General features: G+C 43.7%; 1 protein-coding gene across 1 annotated transcript in view; it reads left to right on the forward strand.

Annotated features, from left to right (window-relative positions):
- NWD1 (NACHT and WD repeat domain containing 1) overlaps window positions 1-26353 on the forward strand; it is a 59829-nt gene that overhangs the window by 20270 nt on the left and 13206 nt on the right. Inside the window, 8 exon segments of the mRNA XM_033135544.1 lie at window positions 4859-5062; window positions 6060-6219; window positions 7560-7677; window positions 8823-8981; window positions 13493-13690; window positions 15336-15458; window positions 21324-21532; window positions 22603-22875. Coding sequence (XP_032991435.1) covers window positions 4859-5062; window positions 6060-6219; window positions 7560-7677; window positions 8823-8981; window positions 13493-13690; window positions 15336-15458; window positions 21324-21532; window positions 22603-22875 — 1444 coding nt within the window.

The raw sequence follows: 26353 nt of genomic DNA on the forward strand, positions 1-26353 counted from the left end.
CACAAGAGATTCCCTTTTCTTCATTTTTAACTCTTTTTAAAATTGAGGTACAACCCATGCATTCGTCTCCTAGGGCTGCTGTCAAATCACAAACTGGGTGGCTTAGAACAAGAGAAATATATTCTCTCACAGTGTTGGAGGCCAGAAGTCTGAAATGAAGATGTCTGCAGGGCCATGCTCAGGTGCCAGGGGAGAATCTCTTCCAGGCCTTTCTCTTAGTTTCTGGTGTTGCCAGCAACCCTTGGCATTCCTTAGCTTATAGACGCATCACCCCAGTCTCTGCCTCCATCATCTGCTGGCCTCTCCCTGTGTGTGTCTCTGTCTAAAATTCCCTCTTCTTTTTTCCTCTTCTTTTTTTTTTTTTTTTAAGATTTTTATTGGGGAAGGGGAACAGGACTTTATTGGGGAACAGTGTGTACTTCCAGGCCTTTTTCCAAGTCAAATTGTTGTCCTTTCAATCTTAGTTGTGGAGGGCGCAGCTCAGCTCCAGGTCCAGTTGCCATTGTTAGTTGCAGGGGGCGCAGCCCACCATCCCTTGCGGGAGTCGAGGAGTCGAACCAGCAACCTTGTGGTTGAGAGCCCGCACTCCAACCAACTGAGCCATCTGGCACTGGCCCATGTGGGAATCGAACGGGCAGCCTTCGGTGTTGGGAGCACGGAGCTCCAACTGCCTGAGCCACCAGACCGGCCCTAAAATTCCCTTGTCTTTTAAGGACACTGCTCAGTGGATTAGGGCCCCCCTTAATCCAGGATGCCGTCATCTTAACTTGACTAATTCCCCAAAGACTGTTCTCAAATAAGGTCTCGTTCACAGGTTCCACGTGGACATTAACTTTGGGAGAACACGATTCAACCCCCACCAATTCACTTCTCATAAAGTTCACTATTTTAAAATGTACAGTTCAGTGGCATTTTGTACATTCCCAGTGTTGTACAACCTTTTCCTTCATCCTTCTTTCTGTTTTCCTATCCATCTATCTCTAGAACATTTCATTACCCCCAAAGGAAACCCTATCTGCACGAGCAGTCCTTCCCTATCCCTCCTCCTTCAACCCCTGGCACCCACTAATCTGCTTTCTGTTTCTATGGATTTGCCTATAATATTTCTTTTGTAAAATTTTTACTTTGAAATATAATACTGTCAAATTATAGACCAGTGGAAGAACTCCCATGGTACAAAAAATAGTGCAAAGAATTCCCATACCTCAGGGTTTCTCAGCCTTGGCACTGCTGATATTGGGGGCCTGATCATTCTTTGCAGTATGTGGGGGCCATCCTGTGCGTGCAGCAGCACCCATCCCCAGTTCGGACAACCAAACATGTCTCAGGACATTGCTAAGTGTCCCCTGCAGGTAGAACAGCCTCTAGTGGAGAACTGTGTGGGGACAGAGTCCCAGGGAGCAGTTTCCAGGCTCTCGGCCTCATGTGGAAAAGTGCTAGCTCATAGTAGATGGCCATCAGCTGTAATCAGATGGCCATCCATGGTGGCTGGGTGGCCATCAGCTGTTACCGATTAGCCATTAGCCACTAACATAATTGTCATGGCTACTCTACGGGGTTGGTTGGTTGGCAGAGAAGAGGACAGCAGGCTGCAGGTCGTGTGGCTCCTGTTTCCTGTATCTCCAACCCAGCCGCCAGCGAGAGTATAGTGGACTCCCCTATCTATGGCTCTGTGGGTGTTCCTTTTTGGCCTCACCATATCCTGCGTTCTGGTGCAGGGAGCAGGACCAGAGACAGCTGCCATAACCCTTCTTACAGAAGCACCAGTTTGCCGCATTAGCTTTGTCTCCCTCTCCTAATTATCTATCAATCTTTTCCTTCTGTCCTTCCTTCTATTTTCCTATCCATCATCTTTCGTCTACCTTTCTGTTTTTCTGACTACCCATCCTTCTTTCTTTCTATTTTTCTATCAATCTATTTTTTCTATCTATCTATCTACCTATCTACACACACACACACACACGCACACACACAATATTTCCTTGAACCATTTGAGAATTCATTACAAGCATCATTCCCCTTTACCCTTAAATACATCACATATTTTCTAAGAATAAGGACAAGCAACACATCACCACAGGATAATGATAAAACTCAGGAAATACATCATAGACACAATCATATCACTTAGTACACAGTTTATAGTCAAAACGTGCCCATTGTCTCAAAAATGTCCTTTAGAGATGCCAATCCAAGATCACACACTGCATTTGGTCTCCTATAATCTGGAACATTCTGCCATCTGTCTTTGTCCTTTTGAAGAGTACAAGCCAGTTATTGTATAGATTAGCCTTTCTAAATTTTCAATGGTTATACGTATCTCGGTCCTGTTTTTGAATAAAGAGTTCAGCAGGTCTGGGGTGGAGCCTGGAATTCTGTGTTTCTCCCATGCAATGCGGCTGGTATAGGGAGCAAAGCTGGGGGAAAGATTGCAGTTCTCTCCCCCTGGGTTGGTCTGATGTTTCCTCATGATCATATCCTCGTGATGCTCGGCCCTTCTTGGGCACAAGATTTTTCCCTACTGTAAATTTGCAATGTTCCCCTTTGTAATTAATAAGCAACGCGTGGGGAGATCTCAGAAAAATCTTCTTAAAGCAGACTTCTCTCAAGAATCAACTGCAAGCCTGCATCTACATCTAATTCCAGGCTTGCAGCATGGGAGTCAGCAAAAATCTAACAGGAAAATCCAATTCCAGTGTGTTTACAGAGTTTAAAGGAATGAAGGCGTAAAAAAGGTAGCTCAGCCCAGAAAAAGTCTCAGGGCTGTGAACTTCTGTGAACCTGGGCCAGGATCAGGAGGGATTGCTCAGAGATGTCAGTTGTGGAGGGTGAGTCAGAAATAATGAGTTCGTCAGACTCACCCAGCAGCCCACTCCCGCCTCCAGGTGGGTGGGATGGAGACCAATTAGCAGACACACCAGGCAACAGAGCTTTGTCTTAATGCAAATGGATGTCAGGAACACTTGAGCCCATCTCAGAAATGCTGGATGATGCAATTTTGCCTCTTCTCAGTGTTGGGGGCAGTGTTTCTCTTTCCAACCTTTGTCTTTTGCCAAATTCAGGCAAGATGGGCAGCCATCAGTGAGGGGGGTGTTTTGTTTGTTGGTTGGTTGGTTGGTTTGATTGCCAGGAACAGAATCCCACTCATGCTCATGAATAAGAAATAGGGCTTTATGCCAAAGCCATGGGAGGAATCCAGGGCCACCCGATAGCCATCTCCAGGGGGGCGCATACCCCAGATTTTGTGATTGGTGGCCCCAGAGTGGGGAACTGGCCTGAATGCTACAACGACAGACAGGGGGAATGTTCCAGAATAAAGGGGTTGGGCCATTAGGCCACTCAGAAGCTGTCTATGTAGAGGAAGCAGAGTTGTCATGGAAACCAGCAGCTACAGGAATCAGGGCAGTCTCTCATCCCCTCTCCCTCTGGATTCTCTCTGCACATCGGCTTTTGTTTTGGACTCTTCCTTTCCCCTTCCCGGAAGTGCAGCTCGCCTCCAGCTTCACTTGGCATCTCGAGCTCCCATTTCAGGGCCCTGAGGTCGTCGTACTGGCTTCTTCTTGAGTTCTAATCGCAAAATCTGGGGAGACAGAAATCAATCGGCCTTTTTGGCCCCACGTCTGGTCCAATGAGTAAAGCTGGGGTTTCCTTGAGAGTAGGAGCACCCTCCTCCAGGGGCTGGCCAAAGGGAGTGGCGGGAGTTAAGGAAGATGAGTGTGGGGAAGGTGATTTAGGGGCCTCCAGTTTCATGAGAATATATTATGTTTACACACGGAGTCAATGTGGTGTCCGAGTTGAGAACCTGGCTCTCAGAGCAGATCTGAGTTCTAGGCCAGTGGTTCTCACCTGGGGCGGTTCTGCCCCTCCAGGAACACTGGGCGATGGCTGGGGGCATTTTGGTTGTCATAACTCGGGAAGGGGGCTGCTATTGACATCTAGTGGGTGGAGACCAGGGATGCTCTATACCCTACACTGTACAGGACACCCCAATGGAGAATAGGGAGCCCCAGATGTCAGCAGTGCTGAGTGTGAGAAAGTCTGCCTTAGCCTAACGGAGCCTGTCTCCTCTCTCTCTCTCTCTCTCTCTCTCTCTCTCTCTCTCTCTCTCTCTCTCTCTCTCTCTCTCTCTCTCCCCTTGTCTGTCTCTTTGTCTCTCTCTTTCTTTCTCTCTCTCTTGGGGATACCCTCCTTGTCATACATCATAAAATTCTAAGTAAGTAGTCTGTATATGTGAAGAATGTGGCAGGTGTTTTGATCAAAATGAAGACTTTACTCAACATCAGAGAATTCAAAAAAACCACACGAAGGGTTTCTCCCCAGTGAGGTGCAAACAGAAGCCAGCCTCCCTCTCCCCCCTGCTCTGAAATAAACTCTGATGTTCTCCTTTGCAGGTAAATCCACAGTTTTCCCAGGCTCATGCTCACAGGTGTTAGAAAGCTCGTTCCAGCCCAGCACCAAAACTTCAGTCACTCATCCTATCTCAAGACACACCCTTTCTCTCGCTCAGTCCTTTCTCAGGTCAGGAAACACGGGGTGGGCCAGGGTGGGCACAGCTGGTTTCTGAATTATTGTCCTACATTACCTCCTCTCTCCCTCCCTGTGCTTCCTGACTCATCTGAGGTTGAGGAGGAGATGGTTCGCAGAAGGAAAGATCAGGAAAGTTCTATGTGATGGGTACAGCTGGGACCGGGCGTTGGTTCCCGCCAGGCCTGGGCACTGTCCAAATGCTGATCCTCAGGGTAAATACTTTGGTGACATGCCGGACGCTGTGCAGATGACTATGTCTCTCCCTCCTGTGGTGTCAGTGTCCTCCAAATTCAGGAGACACAGGTGTGTTCCCCGCCCTTCCTCCCCACAGGCATGGGCTCTCTGAGGCGGAGCTGAAGGACGTCCTGTCCTTGGATGATGAGGTGCTGCAGGCCGTGTACCAGGACTGGACCCCGCCCAGCAAGGAGCTGCTGCGTTTCCCACCCCTGCTGTGGGTGAGGCTTCGTCGCGATCTGGGAAACTGCTTGTCCAAAAGGCCCGTGGATAACTTCACGCTCCTGGCCATCACCCACAGGTCGGTTCAGCGTGGAGGTGACACTATCTGGGTATCTAAGAGCAAGAACTCACTGATCAGGCTCCTTCCTGTTCCAGATCCTTCTTCTCTCCCCATACCCAGGGAGTCAAGTCCACCTAGAATAGCATTCAAGGGTCTCCATGCACCGACTGTGATACAACTAACTTGTTTTTTAAATTGAGGAGAAATTCACATAATGTAAAACACACCATTTTCGTGTACAATTCAGTGGCATTTAATACTTTCACAATGCTGTGTGATCATCACCTCTCAGTGGTTCAGAACATTTCCATCCCCCCAAAAGGAAACCCCGTCCCCATGAGCCGTCACTCCCCGTCCGCCTCCCCCAGCCCCTGACAACCACCAATCTACTTTCTGTCTCTGGATTTGCCTGTTCTGGACATTTCATATAACTGGGATCACAGTGACACTATGCGGCCTTTCATGTCTGGCTTCTCTCACTCACCATCATGTTTTCGAGGTTCATCCATGCTGTAGCGTGTGCCACAGCTTCATTCCTCTTCGTGACTGAGTAATATTCCACAGTATGGGTGTGGATCACTATTTACTTATCCATTCATCCACTGATGGACATTTGAATTGTTTCCACCTTTTGGTGAATAGTGCTGCTGTGAACATGTGTGTACAAGTTTTTGTTTTCCAATTCTTTTTCGCATATATCAAAAATAGCGGGTATATATAGGGTACCTAATTCCAGGAGTGGAATTGCAGGGTCAACAGTACCTTCTTTTATGTTTACCATGAGGAGACCAAAGGTTCCTTTTTAAAGTAGATTTATTTAAGGGAAAAAAGAAAGTTGGGGTGATTTAGAGATAAATGTTAGGCAACAAATAGGACAGGTGGTCAGCAGACTTAGCAAGCGTCAGAAGGTGGTTTAGGATGGATCTGCATTTGGGAACTGCCTTCTGGAAGGCCGGTGGCCACCTCTGAGCTCACTTGGTCCCCAGACCCACCAGCCTGTGTCCCCTCTATGCAGACAGCTGGCCGAGGTGGTCCAAGAGCGCTACTTGTCAGGGCCTGAGAAAGCCAAGAGGCACGGAGTCTTGGCCGACTTCTTCTTGGGGACCTGGAGCCAGGGCACCAAGAAACTCATCACCCTGCCACTTGTGGGGAAACCCCTGAACCTGGACCGCAAGGTGAGGTGTCTGCACCCCTGTTCCCCACCTGCAACCTCCACCCTGCTGTGTGGGCAAGACCAAGGCTGCCTGGCAAGGAGCACCCAGTTCCTTTCTTCCCTCATTTTCATTGAAAACACCCTCTTGAGCTCCTGCTCTTCTCTTCTCTGGGAGGGCTGACCATCATTTGGGGGGTAGGGAGCTCAGTAAGACCCTCTCCCACACGCCCCTCCCCCAGTCACTATTCACACATTTCCTTCCAGTCTTTTTTCTTTTATGCCTGGGAGCTCTAAGACATGGTGTCCTTAGCTGGTGTGTTGCACCCTCATTTCTTGGCCTCTCAAACACCTCAAGGCCCAGCTCAAATGCCTCTTCCTTCAGGAAACCTTCGACGGTTTTCTCCCTTCTCAGTTACTTGTTCTTTACTTCATGCTTCCTTTCCTCTGAGGCAGAACTATAAGTTTTTAAAAACTTTCAGTTTCAAAATCATTTGAGATTTACAGAAGAGTTGCAGATGGAGTACAGAGAGTTCCCATGGAAACTTGCACCAGTTTTCATAACATTTTTCCTAACTGTAGCACAATGATTACAACTAGGATATACACATAAGTCTTTCGTGGCCATTCAATTTTTCTTTTTTCTTTGTCTCCCCTGATGGTCGAGGGAGGCCAGAGGCAGGGCCAGGCCTGATGGTTTCTCGGTGCTGCCCTTTCTCCTTTCCGATGACCCACAAATCCTCTCCCTTGGGGGTGCCAAGAATCCCCACAGGCTCAGCCTCATCCTTTCCCTCTGGGGAGTGGTCTGTCCCTTTACCTGGCCTCCCAGACTCAGGACCTCCTCCAGTCCATCCTCTCAAGGAATGCTTCTGACGATGCAATCTGATCACGCCTCTCCTCTAACACCTCCCATGGCTCCCCAGTCCCCTCTATCTCCTGTCTAAAATCTCAGCCTGATAGTCATGATCGGCTGCCTACGAGCTCCCTAGTCTCGTTCCCCACCATGATTGCCCACTCTGCCTTGTAATTCAGCTTTCCCAAAACTCTCATCCTGCTCTCTCCCACCTCCGGGCCTTTGCATGTGCTGTTCCATTGCCCAGGAATCCCTCTGTTTTCCAACACTTTTCACCAGTCAGACTCTTATTTATCCTCCATTACCCAACTCCAATGCCGCTTGGGTTCCCTGAGCCCCACATCCCTCCCTCTCCCCCAGCCCATCTAGTGGGGTGTAGGGGGTGTCTCTGCCTGGAATTGTGTCCCGGTCCCCTCCAGCGTCATATGGTGCCTGTCCCGGCCCGTGTTTGTGGAGTGAATGAATGAGCCCATCTCATAGAGGCCTGGCTGCCAGCCCCTCCTCCTCTGCAGGTGGCCCCCCAGCCCCTGTGGTTCTCAGACACAGTTGCAAACCTACGGAAGTTGAAGGAATTGCCCCGTCACCTGCTCCACTCAGGCCGCATCCAGGAGCTGAAGCAGGAGGTGCTGGGTAAGCCCCCTCCTTCCCACCTTGGAGCGGAAGGAGCAGGTCCTGAACCTCACAGCCTCCCTCTTTCCAAGCCTGGGGGAGCAAAGGGCGAAAGTCAAAATCCTCAGCTCTTCTTAGGACGCTGGGTTTCATCTGGGGCAGTTCTGTACACCCCACCGCATCCCAGAGACACTTGTCTGGAGATGTATGGAGATATTTTGGTTGTCATGACTCGGGGAGGGAGTGCTACTGGCATAAAGTGCTAGCTGAGAGTACAGAGGATGTGAAAGGCAGCCTTAGAACAAGACAGACCCTGCCTGTCTCTCGGTATATTATCTATCATCTCTATCTCTATCTACCATCTGTATCTATCTATCTATCTATCTATCATCATATCTATCAATCATATCTACCTATTATATCTGTCTTTCTATCATTTCTATCTACCATCTATCTTTCTGTCATCTTTATATCTATCTATCCATCTATCGTCTATCCATCCTTCTATTTGTCTATTCATCAATCAGTCACCTCCTCTATTTATCTACCATCTATGTCTGTCTATCTATCTATTCATCATTTCTATCTCACTCTCTACCATCTATATCTATCATCTTTATGTCCATCTATGCATCATCTATGTATCTATGTATCTATGTATCTATCTATGTATCTATGTATCCATCTATCCATCTATCCATCTTATTTATGTATCTATATCTATCAGTCTATCGTTTCTATCTATGATCTATAGCTATCATCTTTGTGTCTATTCATCCATCATGTATCTATCTATTCACCCACCTTCCTGTCTATACATCTCTTTGTCTATTCTATCTATCTATCTGTCTGTCTATCTATCTATCTATTATTCATCCCTGTGATTCTTAACCAAGGGTGACTCTGCCCCCAGGGGACACTTGGCAATGTTTCTGTTTTTGATGATCATACTTGGGGGTGCTGCTTCTGGCATCTGGTGGGTAGAGACCAGAGATGCTGCGTCACACCCTGCAATGCATAGGATGGCCCGTCACAGGGAATAACTGGGCCCCCATGTCAGCAGTGCTGACAGTGAGAACCCCTGGGAGAATTGGAGGTGAGAGCCCACCTCCCAGGATGAACTGGAGGGAGGTGTATGCTCCCCACAGCACCCCCTCTCCCTGCAGGCAGCATGAACTGGATTTCCTGCCGGGGCATGTCCGGGGGCATCGAGAGCCTGTTGGACGACTTTGACCTGTGCGCCCCTCACCTGGACTGTCCCGAAGTGGGCCTGGTTCGAGAAGCTCTCCAGCTGTGCAGCTTGGCCATGGAGCTCCGAGGCATGGGTGAGTCTGGCTGGCCTGGCTATGGGTCCTCTCTGCACTGACCACTAGGAGCCTGCTCTCCTCACTGAGACGCCAGCTGGATTTTCACTAAGCCACACACCTTTCCTGTCTACACCTGTAGGGTTTCTCCCAGTCCATCCTGTAGAACCTCGAACTGAACCTGGGAGAGCTTTGGAGTGAACACTACCAAGGTAGTGCTCTACCCCTCGCCCCAGCCCAGCACCTGTTTATAGAAAGGGCCAGATAGGAGAATATTTCAGGCAAAATCAAGGAAATGATGTCAATATTTAATATCACAAGAGAGAAAACACCTTTCCACAGATTTTTTTTATTGATGAGATTCAAAATATAATGATAATAACTGAGCATGCATTTTTGGTAACACAGGTCTACTAATGAGAAAGACGAGGGGAATTCTTGTTCAGGGGAATAACGTTTTGCTTAATTGGGGTACAAAGTCAGTGTTTACTGTCATCCTATCAATTGTAAACATTGACCTGTAATAACCATTTTTAGCTCTCAAGGCAAGTCATTGGGCTGTCCTAGAGACTGACGAATCTCTGAGTGTTTAGCTGATACTCTGTCCAGGGTGGTATTTTGTTTGTTTTTTAAATTGTGGTAAAATACATGTGACATAAAATTTACCATCTTAACCATTTTTTTATGAAAAGCAATCTTCAATAATGAACAGAATGCATAATTAAATTTTTAAGAGTGGCCAGTATTAAAATGATACAGATATGGTCTATTTTATTCATATCGCAATATTATAGAAGGAAGAATAATTCTATAGATTGTCATCATTTCATATGTAATAATGTAATAACATTAAAAAATGACTAAAATAGAGCTATATATAACAACATGAATGAATCTTAGCAATGTAGAATGAAAAAATTAAGTCCAACAAGACCATACATATTATACTTTTAAAACATTTAAAACTCAACAATTTGGGGTGTCCGGTTAGATCAGTTGGTGAGAGCGTGGTGCTAATAACACCAAGGTTGTCGGTTTGATCCCCACATGGGCCACTGTGAGCTGCGCCCTCCTTAAAGAAAAAACAAAAAAGCTCAACAACTCAAAAAACAACTTATTTAGTTATACATATATCTGTGCTAAAATTATATATATATATATATATATATACACACACACACACATATATATGTATATATATAGTCTCCAAATATGTTATTGGTTACAAATATGGTTAACTAGAGTTTTGTTTTGTTTTAATTCTAGGAAAGTGGCAAACTGGTGTTATTAAGGGGAAAGGAGATAGAACTGATCATTTTTAAACCTCTTACATGATTGATACTGTTTTAAAAATTAGTAATAGGTGACGTTTATGAGCAATTATTTTGTCATCTTAACCATTTTTAAGCACACGGTTCAGTGGCATTAAGTCCATTCACATTGTTGGGCAACCATCACACCATCCATCTCCAGAACTTTCTCATCTTCCCCAACTGAAACTCTGTCCCCATGAAACATGAACTCCCCCCCTCCCCCAGCCACTGGTACCCACCACAAAGCTGACTCCTCTAGGGACCTCACATAAGTGGGATCATGCGGTATCTGTCCTTTTGTGACTGGTTTATTTCACTCAGCATAATGTCCTCGAGGTTCATCCATGTTGTAGCAGGTGTCAGAGTTTCCTTCCTTTTAATGGCTGAATAATATTCCACTGTGTGGAGCGACCACATTTTTTTATCCATTCACCCATCGATGGACCCTTGGGTTGGGTTGTTTCTACCTTTTGGTTGTTGTGAATAATGCTGCTGTGAACATGGCTGTATAAATATTTTTTTGAAACTCTGATTTCAATTCTTTTGGGTGTATATCCAGAAATGGGATTTCTGAGTCATACAGTAATTTTATATTTAACTTTTTGAGGAAGTTACCATACGGTTTTCCATAGCAGCTGCACCAGTTTGCATTCCCACTAACTGTGCCCAAGGGTTCCAATTTCTCCACATCCTCACCAACACTTATTTTCTGATTTAAAACAAATAAGCATTCTAATAAGTGTGACATGGACAGGATGGCTTTTACTATACAATTCCCATCTGGTTTTGATTTGAGAATTTTATAAAGATGCTGAATTCCTGTATCCCTTCCATGGCTTCCTTGGAAACCAGCCAATGCTGCTCCTCCAAGAAGTCTGTCCCGCCACCACTGAAGCTGGACACCCCCCGAGTCCCCCAGCCTTTGCATTTTCCATCACTGCACACTGTTTCCATCTATCTTAGCTCTTATTTATTATTTCTGCTGGTTTTCTTTTGCATCATGTGTCTGCCCCCCCCCCAGACTGAGCTCTGTGAGTATAAGGACATCGTCCACTTGCTCCCTACCAAGTTTGCACCCCTACGCATAGTCTAGTCCTGGCCAAGAGCATGGATTTTGAGCCACACTGTTTTGATTCCAATCTGGGCTCTGCCACTGATATTGTGACTTTGCAAGTCTCTTACCCTTCCAACGCCACCCCCACCTTGCAGTCCTCAGTTTTCCCATATGCAAAATGGGTTGCTTATGGATCTTCCCACCTAGGGCTGCCTGGAAGGGTATTTGAGTCAGTTTATGCAGAGCCTGCCCCCATGATGCCATCGGGGTCCTGTTTCTGTCACATGGCAACATCAACTTGTTGATGTGAATGGCCTTTGGACAAGCCATTTCTGCAGTGAGCCTCAGCTTCTGTCACCTGCAAATTGTGGGATTGAACTAAAGCGCATCTAGAGTCCCACTCAAATGGAAGGTGCTGGTATCCATCATCGGTTACGTCTTTCTCACACATTCGTGCTCGTCAGGATTTGTGAAATTTGTAGGGAGTTATTTCCCAGAAAAACAGCCTTGGGCACAACAGCCCTGTTTAAGAGAAGAATTAAAAGCCCAAAGCACAGCATGTTCTTTGCAGCATCCGTGACTGACAAGCAGTGGCTCATCCAGCACGAGATGTGGGAATGAATGTCACCACCAGAAGGCGCAGCTGGGCAACCACGCGCTCTGAGCACATTCCAGCACTTTCAGTCCGCTCCTAAAAATGGGTGGATATTCCTGACTTCTGTTGCCTCAGGCTTCAGGATAACTTGGTGTTGTGCCATTTCTGACCCTGTTTTTATTTAGAAGACTCACATTTTGTTCATCATGGGGTTTTCGGTACATTCATTTTGATTTTTAAAATATTGCATTAAAATAGTATTTTTTGTGATGGTTGATCTTCTAGGTGCCACCTTAAAGTTTGTACCCGTGACAAGTGAGGCACTTGCCCAAATGCTGGCTCTGACCCATTTCACCCACTAGCAAACCAAGGCACAAGGCATTGCTGCCATTGCCCCAGGCCCCAGAGTTAGGATGTGCCAACAACGGGGACAAAATGAACTGTCTGCCTTCAGTGTTCCTGGTCTTTACTCAGCATTGGAATCAAACTTTTTGGGTCAGATTCCTGCCTCTTACTGGCTGTGTGACCTCGTGCAAGTTGCTTAACCTCTCTGTGCCTCAATTTTCCCCTTTATAGACTTGGATGATGATGATACCTCCATGTGGTAGGTAGAAAACACTGCCTCCAAAAAACAAATATTCCCTTCCTAATCCCTGGAACCTGTGACTGTCATCCTATGTGGCAAAAGATTTAATGAAGTTAAGGATCTTGAAAGGGAGAGTTTATCCCAGATTATCTAGGTGGATTCTCAGTGCAATCACAAATATCCTTATAAGAGGGAAGTAGAGAGAAATTTGAAACGGAGAAGGAGAAAACACAGATGAGAAGGCCATGTGAAGATGCAGGCAGAAATTGGAGTGATACAGCCACAAGCCAAGGACGCCTGGAGCCCCCAGAAGCTGGAAGAGATAAGGAAGCATCCTCCCGTAGAGTCTTTGGAGGGAGCGTAGCCCTGCTGACACCTTGATTTCAGACTTCTTATCTCCCAAATTGGGAGAGCATCAAGTTCTGTTGTTTTAAGCCACCCGGTTTGTGGTCATTTGTTACAGCTGCCACAGGAAACTAATACATTCTGTAACTGTGAAATGATCAGTACTTCCTTCCCTAACAGATACTTTTTGGGTATCTATCAGGTTCTAGGTACTAAAAACACAACAGTGAGTAAGACAGACATCATCTCTGTTCTCGGGAAACTCCAGGTCTACGGAAGTGAGAGTGGCTGGGCCACTGAATAAACATCCAAAGAAATGTCAGGTTGCAACTGCCAGAAGACCTGAGCTCGGGGGCCGTGAGGATTGGAGGCTTGGGCTGGAGAATGCTTTCCGCACAAGTGACCTCTGAGCTGAGATGAGGATGCGGAGATGATTGGCATGAGAAAGGGGAAGGGGAAGGGGAAGAAGCTTCCCAGGCAGAGAATAGCATGGGCAAAGGCCCAGAGGCTGGAAACTACCGAGTGCTTGAAGTAGGGGAAAGTGTGTCTGCAGAACAGAAAAGGAGGCAGAAGAGCATGACGGGTATCACCCCGACAAAGCAGTGCCCCTCCCCTTAACCTGAATCCCCTTTGTTGCAGAGAGAAGCATCCTGTATACAGAACTCCTGGCCAGACTCCAGTTCTTCACCACCTCCCATCCTGCACTGGTGGGACAGCTATGTCAACAGGCCCAGAGCTGGTTTCGGGTGTGCCCACATCCTGTGCTGGTGCCCCTTGGAGGATTCCTCCAGCCCCCGGGAGGACCCCTCCGGGCGACCCTCACTGGCTGTCACAAAGGTGGGTCTCCCCAGCATAGCAAAAATTCTGCTAGGCTCTCTCTTGCCTGGGGGAGTGGATGACAGGTGTTTTAGACTACTCTCTGGGGCTCCCCTCTGCTGGCCAGGAGGCCCCGTGGGTGCCATCAGGCAGGGCTGCCCCTGCTGTCTCAGGCTGACTCGGCTCTCCCTGCCATCCAGGGACTATAGATCATTAGTGTGAATACTGCTAATGAGCCCAGAGCGAAGGGATGCCAACTGCCTCTGGGGTCTTGTTTCTTAGAGTTTAGTGCCCACCTCATAGAGAGTTTCTGCAATTTACAGGCTGATGTTGGTAAGTCTGGAAGCTAAGGACTGGTGTTTGATTGGCCCCCGAGAGGCTCATGGAACTTGCAGATTCCCACGGGACACCTGAATGTCAGAGGGACAAGAGGATTTAGTTCTCTCTATTAATTTGTCATCCATCTTTCATCAATCCATCCTTCCTTCCTCTGTCTGTCCTTCTGTCGATCCATCTTTCCATCATCTATCCCTCCATCCATTTATCCATTCATCCGTCCATCTACCCTTCCTTCCTCCTCCCTCCCTTCCTTCTACTCAGACGTCTATCTGTCTTTCCTTCTACCCATCCATCCTTCCATCAGTCATTCATGCATCTAGCCATCCATCCATCCTTCCACCCTCCCTTTCTACCTTCGTTCCTTCCTTCCACCCAGACACTCATCAGCCATCCATACGTCCATTAATTATTCTTCCTCCACCCACCTGTCCACATCATTTATTCTTCCACCCTCATCCACTCGCTTACCACCCCCGTCTATACATGCAGCCATCCATCAACTCGCCCGCCTATCTATCAATTGATGCATCCATCTGCCCATCTAATACCTAGCCATTTACTCACCCACTCATCTAACCAGCCATCTGTCTATCCTCTTATCCAACAATTCACCTTCATTTGTCCATCCCTTTTTCTGCTCAACCACAATTTCTTGCGTTGATTGGGAGGCCATTGAATATAATTAGCCTGTGGTTCAAATGTCAGTTATGGCAACTCAGGACATTTCTTTGCCACATTGCCTTGCAGGGAAAGCTACTCCCAAGAGACAGTTCTTCCAAATTAGAAACTCTAAGAGACACTAAGTACAATGCATAGAAGAATTGATTTAGGGATAGTCACTAGAATGCTGTGTTGAGAAGGATTCTGAGACTGAATCTGATTTAAGGGGAAAGAGTATACAACTGTTAGGATACAGGTTCAGATGCTGTAACGGAGGCCAAAATAGCAGTGGCTTACATAAAATAGGACTTCATTTCTCTCTCACATAACAGCCCATTGTCCCCTGAACTAGAGAAACTCTTATGACCAAGCTATAGTTTTGTCCCTAAGAACAACATAAACATTATACCCAAGATCTGAATCTGGCATTTGGCAGCACTGGCTTTGAAATCCTGGCTCTGCCACTTCCTAGATCTGTGGCTCTAGACAAGGGAATGAATCTGTCTATGCCTCAGTTTCCCTGTCTGTGAAGTGGGGGCCCATTAGCGGACCTCATGGCTGGGCACTCAGACACAGCCAGCTCCAAGAAACCCCACTAACTGACCACAGATGCATAAGCAAGCCCATGATGTTACCGCTATTGTCTTTGGGGGGGTGGGGGCTGCAGGCATCACCACCATGGCGTGGAGCCTGGAAGAGAAGCTGCTGGCGGTTGGCACCCAGGATGGCATCGTGGCTGTGTGGGACATGGAACAGCAGCAGGTGATTCACATCCTAACTGGACACACAGGTGAGGCTCGGGAGGTGGGGTTTATGATCACCTCCTTTTTAGTGTCCCATGTCAGTCAGTCCCCAGAGCTCCTTTACCACCAATTTACTTCTCTGTATTGAAATCCTGGCTTTGTTCCTGCTTCAGTTAGCTATTGTCACATAGCAAGACATCCCAAAATATAGTAGCTTCAAGCAATGGCTCACCTTCTGTGGGTTGGCAATTCAGGCTGGACTGAGCTGAGCAGCTCTTCTGGTCTCAGCCGGGCTTGCTTATGCATCTGTGGTCAGTTAGTGGGGTGCCTTGGAGCTGGCTGGTGCAGGATGTTCCCAACTGAGACAACTCAACTCTGCTCCACATGGTCTCTCATCCTCCAGCAGGCTAGCTCGGGCAGAGGCAGGGTCTCTAGAGGGTGAGCAGAAGTGCCTGAGGTCTCTTAAGGCCTGGAACTGTCCTTGAAACTGGCACCTGGTCACGTTCTGTTGGCCAAAGGAAGTCACAAGAACAGTCCAGAATCAGTTAGCAGGGAACTAGACTGCATCTCTTGATGGGCGAAGCAGAATCATACTGCAAAAGCTATAGAGCAGGTTGGGTAAAGAATAGTGGTCATTTACACAATTTATCTAGCACAGTAAACTTTTCATCTGCATAGTTCCATCACTGCTGTGGTTCATTCATTTGATCAATTATTGAGTGACTACTGTATACCAGGATTGTTCTAGAAGCAAAAGAGACAGACCAGGGCCAAGACTCGGGTGAGGGTAGTGAAGTACATGCCATGGGTGCAAAGTGTAAAGGGACTCCCCTCCCAAAGTTAAAAAAAAAACACCTCAGTCATCAAGATAAATAATAATTCAATGCGATGTTTTAAAAAATTGAAATTAATGCAGAAATATCCACAATGAATAAATATCCACCTGTCTTAAATAAAGACAGGATCAGCAATCGTGCTGGGCCAAGCCACATTGGAACCAGAGTCAGAAGGGAAACTCGGTGATTTGGTGCCTCCTTACATTTTGCGCCTAAAGAGAGGTGCCTCACTGGCCTCACCCTAATTCTGGCCCGAGTGAGACTCAACTCGTGTAATTGGGAAGATGATCAGGTACAAACTGTGATAAGTGTGATGAAGACAACAGGGTGTTGTGAGCTACAATCATTAAAGTGACCACTTAGGGCCTCAGAGAAGGCCTTCCTCTGAGCGGGGACATTTCAGCCAAGATGCAAAGCGTGTGAAGGAAGAGGTGTGCAAAGGGCAGCGGGTGGGAAGAGCATCCAGGCGTGGGAAACAACTAGTGCAAAGGCCCTCGGAGGGGGCAGAGGCTGGTGCATTTACAGAACAGCAAAGGCCATAAGGCGGGAGCTTGGACATTTTATCAAATGAAAGAAGCCAGATACAGAAGCCCACATGGTGTATGATTCCATGTGTATGACATGTCCGGAACAAGCAAATCCACAGAGACAGAAAGCAGATTAGCGGTTGTCAGGGGCTGGGGGAGGGGAGATGGAGAGTGACTGCTCATGGGGACAGGGTATCTTTTCGGAGTGATGGAAACGTTCTGGAATCAGATAGAGGTGATGGTTGCACAACATTGTGAATGTACTAGACTCACTGAATTAGACACTTTAATAGCCAAAATGATAAGGAGAGAAGGAGAGAGAATGATAGCTTTGAGGTTATGAAAATAATCTAAACTTAGCCTGTGGTGATGGTTACACAACTCTGTGAATATACAAAAGCCAGTGAATTGTACCATTGTGCATCAAATGGGTGAATTTTATGTCTGTAAATTATATCTCAACAAAGATGTTAAAAATACTGTATTGTTGCAATCTAAGTATGTACACTGTTTATATATTTTTCTGAACATTTTGCCACAAACATTCTTTTGTTTCCATTGACTCTTTGAAAAACAACTTTATTGAGGAGGAATTTACATACCACACAACTCACCTGTTTTAAATGTACAATTCAATGATTTTGAGTACATTGACTGAGTTGTGCAACCATCTCCACAATCCTGGAACTTTCCATCATCCCTCCTGCCCTTCACAATCCATCTCCTCTCCACCCCCAGCCCCAGGCAACCACTGATGTAACTTTCTGAGCCTATAGATTTGCTTTCTGGACATTTTATATCAATGGAATTGTACACTCTGATCTTTTGCATCTGGCTTCTTTCACTCAGTGTGATGTGTCTAAGGATACATCTGTATTGCTATTGCTGGGTGTATCGATAGTTTGTTCCATTGCATTGCTGAGTCATAGTCCATTGTGTGGAAGGACCAGCTTGTTTATCCATTTATTGGTGGAAGGAAATGTACAGTGTTTCCAATTTGGGGCTGTTATGAGTAATGCTGCTATGATCCATCGAATCTTCATGTTTATAATGTTTAAATGCAGCAAAAATATTTCATCCTTCTCAACAGATCATGTTCCAGAGTGTTTTTTAACTTGTTTTTAAAGTTTTATATTTAGGCTATTTCTAATTGTCTGCTATTATGGATAATACTGGGATGCATCTCTTATCAATATTTTTTTCATTCTGTCGAATATTGCCAGTGAGTGGGACTCTTGACTTGGAATGTATGAACATTTCTTTGGGTTTTGACAAGTGTCATCTTACTGCTTTCCAAATAGGCTGTTTCCAGCACAATAATACACTCCCCAACCCCAAAGCTCCCAGCATTGGATATTTTCATTTTACTCTTTTTTTCCTGAGGGGTGGGAGTGGAGTGGGTACCGACGGAGTGTCTGTCAAATAAGATTCCATTCCTTTTGTTACCACTAGGATGGCTATTTTCCTATAGGTCTATTCGATATTTGTATTTGTGTGTATGTGAGCTATCAGTTCAAGACCGTTTACCAATGGTGACTTCGATTTATTTTTTTAAGTCATCAAACTCATATTATTTGTTATCAGAAAAACTCAGTAATGAATTTACGGAAAACTGGAAGCATTATAGACACAATCTGGCAAGTGAAAGTCTCCTGTCACATGGCAGCGAGCTGGAGGTGGTTCATGCTGGCTTGTGAGAGCCAATTGTGAAGATTTCAGGAAGGCTGTGAGGCGATTGTCAAATACAGCCATTATTAAATATTACATTATAGAAACTTACAGCTAAATGCATTATATTAACACACGGTAATAAATACTCAAAACTCATCACTTTCTACTTGCTTTACCACGCTCAACTATTACCTATGTTCTTGGCTACTGTATCCGCGAGGTGGGAATGATGTGCTACTGGGATCTCTTCCCAACTCCACATTCAATGGCATCCTTTTAGTGGCTTGAAATCAGCCACAGTGGGAGTATTTACACCATGGAAATGGGCAAACACCACAGCTCAGGGTTTTTCCCATCCCCTTGCAGAACTAGTTGTTAAACATTTCCCAGCATGCTGTTGTTCTAATCCCTTCTTCCCCCAGGGGGTGTTTGGTTTCATACAGCCATGAGCTGCTTAACAACAGGGATCTGTTGTGAGAAATGCATCATTAGGCCATTTCATCCTTGTGCAAACATCATTAGGTGCTCTAACCCAAACCTAGGTGGTCTAGCCCACTATAAACCGAGGCTATGTGGAATAGCCTATTGCTCCTAGGCTACTAGCCTGTATAGCAGGTTACTGTAGTGAATACTGTAGGCAATTATAACACAGTGCTTTATTTTTATACAACTGGCAGCCCAGTAGGTTTGTTTACACCAGCATCATCACACACACATGAGCAACGCATTGCGTTAAAATGGCTACAATGTCACTAGGCAATAGGAATTTATCAGCTCCATTATAATCTTATGCGGCAGTTGTCAAATGCAGCCATTATTAAACATTACATTATAGAAACTTGCAGTTAAATCAGTTATATTAACACAAGGTAATAAATACTCACCATGACATATGCAGTCTGTCGTTGACCAAAATGTCATGGTGTGGCACGTAATACATGGTGTGGCATGTATATGGTTATATAGTCAGATAGGCTTTTGCAACCTGTTCTTTTTTTCAGTTAACATCACATACTTTACCTCGTTCTATATTGTATGTATATCTGTAATTCATTTTAACAGTAATATAATGTTCTCTGTATGGGGATATATTGTAAAGTATTACTATTTATATAAATTTGGCTTGAAAATGTCTAAATTGCAACAAATATAAACCGTCCGCTATCCTGTTGGCATTTGAATTACGTAGAAGTGAAAACTCACTTCCTTTATTCTCCCCCCGTCAATCTCCCCCATGGGTGTGATCAATGTTCACAATTTGTTATATGCCAATAGCAAATTTTCTCTAGTCTTATGCCAGTACAGCCCTGTATAGGCTCATGTACTTTGAGTTTTTGTGAAAAATCAGATCATGCTATTTTGTATACTGGGCTGCAACTTGCTTTTGTCACAATATATTGTAACAATATTTTGTAGTGGTTGAGAACTTGGGTTCCGGGCTCAAATCCTGGCTCCAATACTTATTAACCATGTGGCTTAGGATAAGTTACTGTATTCTGCTGAGCCTCAGTTTCCACATCTGTATAATGGGATAATAATCATATTTTACAGTCATTATGAGAATTAAAGGAGTTTAATGCATGTAAACCACTTACAACTATTCTTGGTACATAGAAAGTACTCAGTAAGTAGTAGCTATTATAATAATTAATAATGATTATCATGGTTAAGTCATTGAATATATACATCCAACTTATTTTTAATGCCTGCATAATATTTTTTATATGGGTGTGACGTATTATTTAATCAACCCCCTTTTCATAGATAGCAGGTTGTGTGCGATTTTCTTTTTATATTACTAATACTGCAATTAAAGTTCTTGTGAATCTTCACACACCTATGCTATTATTTCTGTGAAAAACATTCCTAGAAGTGGGATTTCTGAATCAAATGCACGCTTTTCCTTTATTCTTTTTCTTAGCTTTTTATTTTGAAATAATTATATAGACTAACAAAAAGTTGCTAAGATAGTACAGAGAGTTCCCATGCACCCTTATTCACCTTTCCTGAGTGGCAACGTCTTACATAATTGTAGTGTGTTATCAAAACCAAGAGATAGTACATTTTAACTTTTAATAAATGGTATCAAATTACCTTCTTACAAATTTATATCAACTTAAACTTCCATCAGCCAAGTAGGAGAGTAACTGATTTCTTATATCTTTGCCAGCACTCCAGCAATCAATCTATACAATTTTTGCCAATATGATGAGGAATAATGGTAGTGGTATTTCACCTCGCAGTTTTGAGATGACTAGTGAGGTTGAGCATCATTTTCTAATGCTTATTGTCTACTGTATTAGTTCTGTGCATTTCCTGTTTATAGTCTTTGTCCAATTTGTAAGTTACTTACATTTTCCTTGCTTATTTGTAAGACCTTTTTATTTATTAAGGAGAGTCTCCATGTATCTGTTGTATACTGCAGATATTTTCTCCCAATCTGTCATATGCTTTTCAGTTACATTTTACCCTCCTGAAGTTTTCCATTTTTATGTAATCTCCTTGATACATTTCCCCCTTTTATGTGTTCCAAATTCCACGTTTTGCTTAAAAAATATCTCTCTGAGATTATACAATCTTCTACTATAATTTTACCTTGCTTTTCTTACAACTCCCTGATGATGCTGAATTTTCATTAATTTCAATAACCCCCTGTGTATTACAGATGCAATGTCTGGGCAGTTGATTTAATCCCAACCAGTTGTTGCACCCTCATTTTAGCTTTACCACATTCCATTATTTGTACTTTGGATATGTTAGAATCCATCTATCTTTTCTTTGGTAAACCAGGGAATTTCCAAGCCAACAGGCATTTTGGTAGTTGGAAAGTCAAAATGTTCCCAGCTAATATACTCTCCCTGACCCTGGCCTGCTGCAGGAGAGGTGAAGTGTTTGAAAGTGTTCGCCAAAGGGACACTCGCCATCTCCGCCTCCAAGGACCGCACACTACGTTTGTGGAACTTACTCTCTGGCCGGGTGAAATTCACCATTTGGGACGGAGGTACAAAAGATCCCACTGAACCTCAGATCGGGAGCCTTTATGTGGACGAAGCAAAGAAGGTTGTGTATTCAGCATCTAGTTCAAAGGTAACAAAGGTGGCTAATAAAAATTTAGTCACATGTGGCTAAATTATATTTTTATTGGGCAATGTAGGCTTAAATATGAAAGAAGTGTTGGTTGATTTCAAAACTGATTAGAGAAGTCATCTTTGTTATCAGCAAAAGTTTGGAAAGAACAGTAAAGAAATAATAAATAATAATAGATAATCCCAAAGATAACCACTCTTAACATTTACATGATTTTACTTTATCTGGTGTGTATGTACGTGTGTGTGTATAAAACAAAATTGGGATAAAACCACATATAAAACCTTATATGCTGTTTTCTAATGCTATTTGTTCATTTGTCCATAACCTTAAGCATTCTTAAAAACAGCATGCTTGGTGACTTCGTAAAATTCCATTGCATGGCTCCACTATAGTTTATTTAACTAACCCTTTATTTTTGGACATATAGGTTGTGTCCAGTTCTTTGCATTTTCAAATAACTGACATAACTTTCCTTATGCACTTATCTTTGTGTGTATCTCTTTAACGTAAACCCCAGAAGTAGAATTAATGAGAAAATGTTTCACATTTGCATGCTTACTGCTGATAAAAAGGTACTTTGGGGTTTTTTTTGGTGAGGTTTAACAGGAAATCTGCTTTAACTAATAATTACTAATAATGGCCACATATGTCGATGCATATGGCATGGCTGACTTTTTTTCTATTTTTTAAAACTTTTTAGATTTATGCAAAAGTTATAAAGATATTACAAAGAGTCCCTGTGTGCCCTTGATCCAGCCTTCTCTAATGTCAATATCTTACATAACTATATTTGTCAAAACTCAGGCATTAATATTGATAATTTCTATCAATTGAACTCAAGGCTTTATTTGGATTTCATCAGTTTTTCCACAAACGTCCTTTTGCTATTCCAGGATCCAATCCAGGATACCTCTTCCCTACCCCCTTTTATTTTGGAACTGTCAGAGTGTTGAAAATAAAATGCATGAACTATAAAAAAGAACAGGTCTTGCATTCAGCTCTGGGAAACATGCAGCCTAGATTTCCCGCTGTGTTTTCTCTTCTTTTTCATCCCATCCTTCCATTAGATCAGTGCTTGGAATCTGGAAACTGCAGAGCTGGTTTTCCATATCCTGGGAGATGCCTCTGACCCTTGGATGTTCACGGCAGTGCTGGCTTCCTGGGCTGCATTGCTGACCGTGTCTGAGGATGGCGTGGTCACTCTGTGTAGTTCAGCCACGGGAAAAGTGCATGGGAAGCAACACTTGTCCAGCATCAAAGAAGAAACACCTACCTGTGGGGTCTCTGTCCAGAAACCAGGAAAGATGGTGATTGGGTTCAGCAAGGGTTCCATCTCTTTGGTAAGCAACTTCATTGAATATGATGCCAACATTCACTCAGTTCCAAAGTGCTCAGATGTCCTTGAAAGATGGGAGAAACCATCTCACCTTTATTTAATAAATGCCACTTGGTTTCTTAATTCTACCGTGTTTCCCCAAAAATAAGACCTAACCAGAAAATTAGCCCTAGCATGATTTTTCAGGATGACATCCCCTAACATAAGCCCTAATGTGTCTTTTGGAGCAAAAATTAATATAAGACCTGGTCTTATTTTTGGGGAAACACGATAGGGATTTACAATTCAGCACAGTTCAGAAAACATCTACTGGTGGGCAATTGTTGGCTCTCAGTCCAGTTGGGGATACTCTGGGAGACAGTGTAAGAACTGTGTCAGAGCTGTCCCCACTGAGAAGCTAGGAGCTGGGATACCATTCACCAGATCCATTAGTGGTTGGGTGAGGTCTGCTCCCAGGAGTGTTAACACAGGGCCCACGTGTGGTGGAAGATGGAAGCAAGAGAGACTGAGCTCCATTTGCCCACGTTAGTAACTACCTTAACGAGCCACATTTATTGGCTGCCTTCTCTTCACAGTCTCCACTTTCTACTTTTGACCAGTGTTTGCTGCGACCAATTCCCAAATAAACTACTTGCACCCAAATACTATTCTCAATGTCTGCTTCTGGGGCAACCCAAACCAGATTCTTGGCAAAATGTAAATTGGCCCAACAAGCAGGCAAAAATGGAAGGTAGTCTTCAGCACCCTCGAAAAGTTGGTCAGGCTATAGAGAGAGCTATCCTGTAATTTGGAAAACTGATGGTTGGAGTATAAGGAATGGGGTCCAGTGTCCAGACCCCAGCCCTACTGGAAGGAAAGTCTTGATACCACCCTCAAAACATTTAGGACTGTGGTCAGTGAATTTAACAAAAATACAATCAAGCCCGGACTGAGCTGATGCATAGATTAGATTGATTCAGACCCCTCCACACTAGAGGCCCAACAGAAGGAGCGTGTCCTTTTATCAGGGTAAATGTTATTTACTTTAGGCTCTACTGTCCTTTTACATACAATATCTATTATATTACAAAAATTATGACACCACAAGGAAGAAAATGGGACCATATTCAAGAACAAATTAGGACCATAATCAAGAGCAAAAGTAACCAATAGAAGCAGACACACAAATGACTCAGATGTTTAAGTGATCAGCCAAAGAACTTTAAAATATGTACGATAAATAATGGAAAAGGTGAATAACATGTGTGAACAGATGGGGGAATTTCAAAAACTTTAAACCAAAGCTAGAATAAAAGACCAAATGGAAATTCTAAAAATGAAAAACACAGTGTCAGAAATGAAGAATTCATCTGATGGGCTTAACGGCAGACTAGTCACAGCAGAGAAATATCAATGAATCAAAGACAAGTTAATGGAAATTATCCATCATAAATATAAAGAAAAAAATCAATGAGGGGCAATGAACAAAGTATCTGAGACTTGTGGGACAATGTCAAATGTCTAAAGGACAATTAGAGTCTCTGAAGTAGAGGAGAGAATGAGAATGCTACAGAAGTAATATTTGAAGAGATAATGGTTGAGAATTTCCCAAAATGTATGTAAGATATCAGCCCAAAGATCCAACAGCTGCCCTCAAGCAGGGTCAAAAGAAAGAAAACTACATTTTGGCAATCATAATCAAACTTCTGAATACCAACGTTAAAGATAAAAAATCTTAAAAGCAGCTGGAGGAAAAGACTAATTACATATAGTGGGTGACAATGATAAGAATGGCAGCTGACTTCTCTCAGAAACAACAAGGACAGAAGACAATGGGATCTGTAACTTGGTGAAAGAAAAAAGCAAAACCTGTCAACCTAGACTTCTACATCCAGTGAAAATATCCTTCAACATTGAAGACAACATAAAGGCATTTCCCTGCGAGTAAAAGCTGAGACAATTTGTCTCCAACAAACCTGCACTGTAAGAGGTGCTTAAAAAGGCTGAAGGGATATAATACCAGGTGGAAACTTAATGAAGGAAGGGCCTCAGAAAAGGTAGCTAGGAGAGAAAGCTTAGCTCAAAGCTGTTTGTGTCATATGTAAGTCAGAGAAAAGGGAAGGAGGCTGAATGAACAGGTACCCAAAGACTGTAATTATTTGGTCCTGGGAAAAGCAGTCTCTTTGTGCCAAAATTCCTGAGTGGTACCCAACTGTCACTCTTCACCCAAGCTGACCCTGAAATAGTCAAGTCCAGTGCAACTCAAGACACAACACCACTAGACCTGCAAGCCAAGAAATAAAGATCATGCATATATCAACCAAGCGTCTGATATTGAAATACATGAAACTTAACAACAAGGATTTAAAAAATGTAAGAAGGACCCCATCCTGCTCTAATAGAAATAAACACACACACACACACACACTTCTTAGGAGCAGTTGCACAGAGCAACTCCAGATGAAGGCACTGACTCTGAGCCCAGAGAACCGACTGTGACCTGCCTTTGTTCATTGTCATTCACCGAAATTTTGAAATTGATTTCTACATAGAGTGATTATACCAGGAATGGGAGCTTTATTTTATTATCTAAATGTTGATGTTGTTAAAACACCTTCCAAGATTTATCTGGTTCAGAAAAGTGCATATAATGGAGCTCTTACTTTGAACATAAAAGTGAGTATTTTTATGAAAAGAAAAGCCATTTCTTGGGCACTATTTTACCTTCTTCATGGAGATATCAAGTGGTGAGCTCTGGGGAAAGCAATCTTGCAGTGGCTCACAAGATTAAAAAGTCACAATCCCATTGAACCCAGCAATTCTGCTTCCAGGAACCTATCCTAAATACTTGCAGGTGTGCACATGAATGTAAACACAGTGTGGCTACATTTTATGTGACTTTGACTTAGGTAAATTTGAAATAATATTATAAAAGTATTCAATCTCATTTTATGAGCACATTTGAAATGAGGGAAATGCAAAAACATTTTCAAATTTTTTCAGCATCTCATGATTGGTAGACTATGTTTACACTCGTGTCAATAGCAGCAGCAATGCCTGGTGGGCAGAAACACCTACTGCCCTTTTTCGATCTTAGTGGAAGACTCCTCTCAAATTTGGCATGTTTAGATTATCTGAGATCTTCAAGAATATACCCCTCACTTAAAAATGAGAGCAGCTTAGACGATGGCATTTGCTGTAACACTCTATGTAATAAGAAAACATTAACGTGATCTCTGATGTCCTTCCATAGAAAAGTGTTTATATGAATTTAGGAACTTCCATCCTATGGAAGATTATGTAGCTATAAAAAAATCAGATAGTCTGGAGCAGCGCTCAGCAAACTATGGCCTGCTGCCTGTTTTTGTTTGTTTGCTTTGTGCAGCCTGCAAGCTGAATGGTTTTTCTAATTATAGTGGTTGAAAAAAAATTTTTTTAAATATCTTACAACGTGAAAATTCTATGGAATCCATATTTCAATGTCCATAAATGGAGTTTTATTG

This window comes from Rhinolophus ferrumequinum, chromosome 18, assembly GCF_004115265.2.
Source record: "Rhinolophus ferrumequinum isolate MPI-CBG mRhiFer1 chromosome 18, mRhiFer1_v1.p, whole genome shotgun sequence".
NCBI lineage: Eukaryota > Metazoa > Chordata > Mammalia > Chiroptera > Rhinolophidae > Rhinolophus > Rhinolophus ferrumequinum.